Source organism: Trichoplusia ni, chromosome 3 (genome assembly GCF_003590095.1).
Source record: "Trichoplusia ni isolate ovarian cell line Hi5 chromosome 3, tn1, whole genome shotgun sequence".
NCBI lineage: Eukaryota > Metazoa > Arthropoda > Insecta > Lepidoptera > Noctuidae > Trichoplusia > Trichoplusia ni.
In genome coordinates, this window is record NC_039480.1 from 12,249,045 (window position 1) to 12,257,160 (window position 8,116).

Here is an 8,116-nt window from a genome sequence, read left to right on the forward strand (position 1 = left end):
TTAAAAGTTTTTCTAATGAAATTTGAGAACAAACCATATGTGTTTTTGGAATTTTTTGAATGTCTTTAATACCATACTGAGCTTTATAGTCCATAAAAATAAAAAATTACATAAAAAAAGATGACTTAACAATTTAAAGGCAAACAAAATTTACGGTTTGAATCAACCACGTTTGATCGTCTCACGGACTCTCGTTGAATACCAGCACTAGATTTTGTTTAAATTACTTCTTACACTAACATTTGTTTAATCACTGTCGGCGTCTGAAGTTTTCTATTGTTTTCTTCTGAACGTATTCCAAGTTCGTACGATTGCTTGGTTGTTCTGTGGCTGAGTTTGTAACTAAGTTAAATGTTGACTCGCTAGAAAAAGTGCTGAGTACTTACTACTTTAGTAGTTCTATTACCAACCCTAACAGGACTTGACACATTTTGAGAATAGGTACTATTACTACTTATGTACTTTTGCAGTCACTAACTAAAAAGTATTCCAAGAATAAAGTTTTTAAGTTGATTGGTTTTTGAGGAAGATGCTCTACAAAAATATTCACAGATAGGTCATTTTCTCTTTTGTTTAGAAAGTGGCTCTCGTGTATAAAACAATAGAAAACGTGAGTCGACTCTCTAATATTCGGTTAGTCCCGCTATGGTATGGTCCCGGTATGGCACCCTCTTAAAATACCTATCAAAAAGTCCCGCTATGGTACCCTTCAGTTTTGGTACTGTTGTAAAGAAAAGTTATACAATGCGTTAAGAAAAAAATAGTATTAATAAAAAATATATTTTCTTAACTATTATAGTTAAGCAAGATAATATTTATTAATACTATTTTTTAAACAAATCACGCTCGGTAATTGTCGTTTCACTTCAGGTAGTTACCTGACCAACCGGTTTTTTCGTAAAACAATAGAGACGAGCCCTTCCTCGAATTCGTATCTAGCTCTTCCCTTTTGTTTTTATGAAAATAGAGAGAGACAGTATTATTCCGGGTTTAGTTTGTTGAAATTGATCAATTGACAGCATACTCAACCTCATTATATTGAACCTCATTTTTGTAGTTTAGTTTTAAGTTTGTAAATTTGAAATTGTTCTTAAGTTGTCATGTTGTTTTTCTTCGTATGTCAGTAAAAATAAAATAAAAGTAGAAGCGACTATAAAAGGCTTTAAAATTGTTATTTCTGTTTAGTATTGCGCAACAATCCGGCGATTGTCTTGCGGAAGTATTGTTTGTAAGAATATGTGCAATTTGTAAGATTCAAGAGGTGTTTTAGAAGCAATGTTCAATAAATGAAAATTTCCTGTCAACTCGGACTCAATTATTTCTTCAAGAACCCAACCCACTGTAAAAATAACAACAAGTTTGCTATTTGCAGCTGTACTTTTGCGATATGAGTAATTAGGATAGCTTGTTAGTTTATCTATTGCAATGTCTGGGTCAAGTAGTTCACGTGGTGTAAATTTAATAATTATTGACAGTCGACGCGGTGGAAAAACTTTATTACGTGCCGGACATAAATATATTAAACGCAGAGAAAATAAAAATTCAAGTACTTGGCATTGTGTAAATAGGAGAAATAGTATTAAATGTAGTGGATATATAACTATTGAGAATACCAATAATACAATAATTAAAGATTATAAACACAGTGATCCGTGCGTGCCACATTTTGAAGACAATGAAGTTCAAATGGCTATAAGTGAGTGCAAAAAAGAAGTAAATTCAAATTACGGATCAGTACAGAAAATTTTCGAAAAACACATGGGTAACTTAAAAGACAAAGGGTTACACCTTACAGGAAATGTTCCTGACTATAAAAAATTAAAAACAGTATTATACAGACACCGAAATAAGTCGTTGAACGTACCAAAAACACAATTTAAGAATGTGGAAGAAATTATAATACCAGAAGAATTTAATAAGTATGTATTGGCTGATTATTGTAATGAAGACTGTAATCGAATAATTATATTTTCCTCGACAGAAGTAAAGGAACATATAAAATGTGTAACGCATTACTTTGGTGATGGCACTTTCGACGGCTGCCCAAACCCATTCGAACAAGTTTATGTCATTCATGGAGACATGGGAAGCACTGACTTATCCACGAATGTAGCACCATTATTTTATATTCTGTTAAAAAACAAAGAAGGGAAAACTTATGAAAAAATTTTCGAATTGATTAAACAAACTTTGCCTGAATGGCGTCCATCGAAATTTACCTTCGATTATGAAATAGGAGTAATAAATGCAGCAGCGAAGATTTTTCCTGATATCAAAATAAATGGATGTAACGTACATTTTCAAAAGAACGTTATCAAAAAAGCGAAATCTTTAAATCTAATGGAACACGAAGAGTCCTCGAACCATGTTAAGCAATGCATAGGCTTGGCGTTTTTGCCAAAACAAGATATTGAAGACGGCTGGCTGCATATAATGGAAAATAGGTATAATATCTTGGTTACTTTCCAAAATGATGTTTGAGTACTTAACTCTAATTATATGGCAAAAAAGTAAAGAACAACAATATCAGTAAGGACCTGTTAATTTCATTGCTTTACAAGTACGAACGTTTAATATGTATTTTTTTCAGTTTCGACGATGAAGCTATGACCAAATTCAATGACTATTTTGTCACTCAGTGGCTTGAATATCCAGACCTCATTTGGTGTTGCCATAATGAACGCCATAGAACAACTAACTTGGCGGAATCATGGAATGGCAGATTCAACAAAATTATTGGAAAAAATCCCAGTTTATTATTGTTTCTGCAAACAATTGGCAACGACACATGTCACTTTGATATAAAACAAGCCAAGTAAGTTGTATTTTTTAGACAATATTTTTAAGCAGATATAATATTTTTAAAAGCAGATATATATTTTTTTACATAATACGAGTACATAGAAGAATTTGAAAATGGATTTGATTTTATTTATTTTGGTAGCTATTATTGGTTGTCGCCTTCTATTACACAGACGGTTACTGAAAAAAATATAGCTTAACTTAAATAACTGATGATTTTTGTTATAGCTTTCGACTAAAAAGATCACCTATAAATTCAAGAAAAAGAACAAGTATAGAAATCGACCGCCAGATTCAAAAGCTAACAAAAAGTTACGAAAATAAAGCTATCTCCATTGGTGATTTTCTGATTGACATATCAAAGTCAATATTTCGATCAGAACATTTAAAAAAATAGTTTATTTTAATTTTGTTTTTAGCCTATTAAAATGTTATATTTACAGTAATACTTTTCTGAGATGTGGATTTTTTATATTTTTTTTATTGTTGATTATTGGTAATTAATATTATTGATTATTTTAAAAATTACATTGCAATTAATATTTCGTTTTAATGTTTGATATTTTTTTTTTTTTGAATTAATAAAAGACTGATTTAATATCGCAAACAGACGTTTTATTGATACACTCCTAAAAGTATTTATTTATAGATACACTTTTCTTTTCAGTTGTACCTTCTATTGTCTAACGTAGATCTAAAAGATGGGTACCATAGCGGGACTTTTTGATAGGTATTTTAAGAGGGTGCCATACCGGGACCATACCATAGCGGGACTAACCCCTAATATTGCAAGTATGAATAAAAATCCACGGGAAAAAGTAGAGTTCGTTGAACTTTAATCTTGTAAAGGGGAGTATGCAGCCGCCCGTCGCTGCGTCGGATGCGAATGTTTAGGCCTATACGGAATTTGTGCGATGACGTGAGGAAACTTTATTCCATATAAATTCAATACCTCAAAAACTATAGGTAGCTCTACAAACCTATGTCATGATTCAAAGACCAGTCATGGATTAAACTTTTTCGGCATATTAATAAGTTGTTTTATGAAATAGCTCTATATAAAACGTAGAAATCCATGAGGAAATCATGAGCAAAATTAAAAAAAAAACTTTTTCTATATTTTATTAATAAAATACACTAAGTCTAAAATCAGTCTTAGTAATCCTTATCTCAAGACCACCAAAATCCTGCTTTCTCAGACCAAATACACCAACATTCATTCTGAATTTAAATCTAAGTGACGCACCAAGTTCATATACTTCAGCACGAGAAAATATATTAAAGGTATAATAGAAACTATAAAATAAAGGAAAGTGCGACAGGCGGCCTTGGGAAGGTTTTATGTACGTTCATTACACGCATCATGATTTTTAATGTCCGAGCGACAATGTACAACATTTTTCTCTATGGTAGGCTCAGTGTTTCAGATTTCGGATAGGGATTTTTATTTTTCTGAAACGAGACTTATGTAATAAAAAATAAACAGACAGTATTGAAAATTTTGACTAAAACACTAATAAGGGTTGGTTTTTAACAGTGTTAGTTGCGTTAGCATTTAAATTAATGTTGTAAATGTGTTCGCAAATTATTACAACGCATTTAAATTAAGTAGTGTAAATTACATTAGGCGTAACATTAGTCAGTGGCTCTAAAGTAATCAAGCAAATTGATTATTTTAATTACAAATCTCATTAAGATTAATAAAATTCAGTTAGAGATATACATAAAACTCTACGGGTAGGTACGGTGGTTGAGGTCTCTATGCCAAATCTATTGTGCGCGTTGTGTTGCTGGTTGAAATGAAATGAAATGAAATGAAATGAAATCATTTATTCTGTAAGTAGGATGCCTAACATAGGTTCGATCCCAGGTAAGACAAGTATTTGAGTGATATGAGGATGCTTGTCCTGAGTTTGGGTGTCTTATGCATGTGGCTTGAATATTTTTAATGCACAAGAATACAACTTGAAATAAGAACACTATATATAATTCTTGTGTGTGAAAGTATTTTTACAATGTTACATGAAACAAGATAAGTTCTCCATTGATTTTACCTTTTGTGACCAGTTTTCATGAAAACATCTACCACATTGTTTCCACCCGTCCGATTTTATCGCCAAACAATACGACATAATGAAGATTTATCAGACGTCATAAACGCGACTTCTATTCATACATTACGGTTCACTTCGGATTAAAATTACTTTGTAACGCAAACCAGTTATCTCGAATGGGTTAATACAATAAAGATACGTGATTAAAACTCGCATTTCAGCCTTTTTAGAAGCCTCTTTCAGTTTATCTTTCGGAATGTGCCGTTTCGTGGCTAGTTTCTCTTACATTTAATTTTCGTTTATAATGAAAAGTTTAATTGTTTCAGTTGGTTTGCTACTGAAGAAGATAAGCTTATCTAGGTACTAGTAATAAGTTTAAATGCCTATTTAAGTACTAATGTTAATTTTAAAACAATATACGACCCTAAAAAGGTCTCCTTGATGTTTTAAATAGACTTAGAACTTTTTCTATGTTCAAATCCATGTCATAAACTTGTTCAGATTAATAGAGATATAAATACAGATCCTTAAATTTTGATCTCAGTGATACTTGATCTCAGTTATACCTTACAGGTTTTGCCTATCACAAACACCATTCGCTATTAGTACCTACCTACGCATAGTAACATTGTGTTATGATATGAAAATAAACATTTATTATTTATTTAATTTATTTATAATCTCGTTGAAATTCTTTTATAACAATTGGGCCCAAGATCAAACCATTTCTATCACTTTTTTATTTGTGTATTTACGTAGTTAAATCTTTATACAAACCTATTACTTAAAACAAATGTTTAGTCATTTCAGAGACTTAATTTAAATTTGATTGTCCTCGTTTAATGTACAGATTGAGTTATTTTTTTTAAAGTCATACGGTGGTTGACCTTGTGAAGTTGGAACATCGCTATTATTTTAAATCGACTAGTTTATTGTGAACCGAGTATTACGTGCGTCTAAAATTTAATAGAAAACAATACTTCGTGGATAGAGTTGGAGAACTAAGTTCGAAATAAAGACTCGTTTTAAACTACCACATTTAAACCACAATTAAAGTTAATTGTAGGCTTAATGAAAAGTATTTGTGGAGAATCGAAGGGCTTTGTTTTATTGATAGTGTTTTTTTTGTAGCAAAATCGTTTCGAACCTAAATTAAGGTAAATTACAATTTCGACCACAAAAGCCATAGAAAATGGCAACCATTTACACTTTCCACGATGATCAGCAAAAACACTTACATATGGTGCCGGTCTGCTGCCAATACTATTCTGGTTTCCAAAAAAAAAAAACAAAGCATTATTGGAACTAACAAGCTGTGCATTCCTGTTTTTCCTTGTTCGCACGTAATTACTCCTTCTCCCCACAAATAGGGATATTTTCCCCGAATATTATTTTCGGTTTGTTGAGGAAAATATTTTAGCATTTAGACGTATTGAGAAAACGTAACACGTGTCAAAATACGTGTAATTTGTATGTTATTCTGATTTTTCACAGCTACTTTTTTAGTTTCTGATGATATATTATTAGGTATCGTATCTAATTCGCTTATTCTAAGGTATTACATACTTATGAAAACAACAAGACAAAAATGATCCCAAGGTATAAACACAAAATTTCGAGTGGCCTGCATTTTCCAGTAATTAAGAAAAATATACATCATACACATTTGAATACCCAAACATAAAATTCAGTGCGTGTATAAAAATCAAGCTTATTAATAAACATCAACGATAGCGTATTAAAATTTTGATGAAATTCTCCGAATCGAGTACCAAAATGGGAACCCTCCCAAAATGAAGAGGGGCGTTAAAAATCCCCTCATTTTACTCTCAATAGGATTACTGGGAATGTAAAAGATATTATCTTTAATAATTTCAAAAAGAAAATGTTTTTGAGTTTGTTTGTTGGTCCCAATTTCAGAGAGAGCTGCATGTTAATTTAATAAGTAATTTTATAACAGATCTAACTTATACTTCCAGTTTTCAATATTATTGGTATAAGATACTTTTATGCAATGCGATAGGCAATGAGTTTGTTTCGACGTTTCTTCACAGGGTAGCCAGCTAGGAAATGTCGACTCTAGCAAGCTTAAAATAATACATGTAAAAGTGATAACGCCTATCCTAATTGCAGAATAAATTGTTTCATTCTATTTGTTTCTATGCTTCTCGAGATCGACTGGACAATCGATCACGGGACAGTAAAGTATTTGCAGGAATTATAAATTGATAGTTTTAGGAACCATTTAAAACGGCTTACTAAATATTGCTCTACATAAACTTTGAATAGCTCGTAAAGATAGAGATAGAAAATGAGTGCTTCTTGCTATACATCTGGTTCTGAAACAGAGTTTGATGAAAATGGATTGGCAAACACTTTTCTGTTTGTTTTTTTGGGATCCGCACCCAAAGTTTAAAAACGGAATCCTATTACTGAAGCTAGCATACTGTACTTCTGTCCAGCCGTCTGTTAATAGACGCATGAATCGTAAAAACTGCACAATTGCATTTTTAACAGATTATAACATTTCTTTTGCCTTTATATCACAAATAAAGAAAGAGGTTTAGTAACGGTTTTCAAGGTCATTTGCGAATACAACCTGTAAAAAGCAGGAATCTTTTCGCAGGTTGTCACAGACTTGACCGTATTTTAACGGTTATTATTTTTCGTGTTTTTCATCCATCTTTTATTGAGATCAAAACATTGGACACACTCAAAAGATAAAGTATGTATTTTTGTTCAAGATTTTGTCACAGAAGTTTACTTGAAAATGCCTGAAACGTTATTGCAAAATTCACAAATATACACATATTAAAACTCTAAATTATACAACTTTACAACATTCGCTTCATTGCAAGCGAGAATAAATTTATATAAAATACCGTTGCACGTATTGTTTATAACAATCCTGTCTAATAAATCTTGTTTCCACTGCGCTCGCGTTTTAATAATTACGATTTTAATAACTGCAATGCGCATGTAATTTTTCAACTTCAGTAACACGCGGTACGTTGTACTGACCGTGGTTGTGACGAGACATGGGAAACGAAATATCCGTTGAAATTGATAGAGCACTCTAGGGATGGAAAATAAAGCTTTGATACAAACGCTCATCGCGTTCCCAACGAGTTAATCCAGCTGTGCTTCAAAAAGAACTAGTTGATGGAGCTGTTCTTAACGAATCTAATCGCTTTTTTCAATGTTGTTTTTTTACTCGCTACTAATTGAGTTTATTTAAAACAAATTGAAATCTAGTTGGT

General features: G+C 31.8%; 1 protein-coding gene across 1 annotated transcript; it reads left to right on the forward strand.

The window, feature by feature from the left end:
* Positions 1-998: 998 nt before the first annotated feature.
* LOC113491946 lies at positions 999-3,316 on the forward strand. Its single transcript, XM_026869161.1, has 3 exons — positions 999-2,444; positions 2,591-2,815; positions 3,031-3,316. The coding sequence occupies exons 1-3, from the start codon at positions 1,426-1,428 to the stop codon at positions 3,197-3,199; spliced, it is 1,413 nt and encodes a 470-aa protein (XP_026724962.1). The 5' UTR covers positions 999-1,425; the 3' UTR covers positions 3,200-3,316.
* The last annotated feature ends 4,800 nt before the right edge of the window (positions 3,317-8,116 follow it).

What these genes read in the sequence shown, in the direction of transcription:
- LOC113491946 (XM_026869161.1), top strand. Translation starts at nt 1,426, where the DNA reads ATGTCTGGGTCAAGTAGTTCACGTGGTGTAAATTTAATAATTATTGAC. An exon ending in CTGCATATAATGGAAAATAG is followed by an intron (nt 2,445 to 2,590) that starts GTATAATATCTT and finishes TATTTTTTTCAG; the next exon opens with TTTCGACGATGAAGCTATGA. An exon ending in TTTGATATAAAACAAGCCAA is followed by an intron (nt 2,816 to 3,030) that starts GTAAGTTGTATT and finishes TTTTTGTTATAG; the next exon opens with CTTTCGACTAAAAAGATCAC.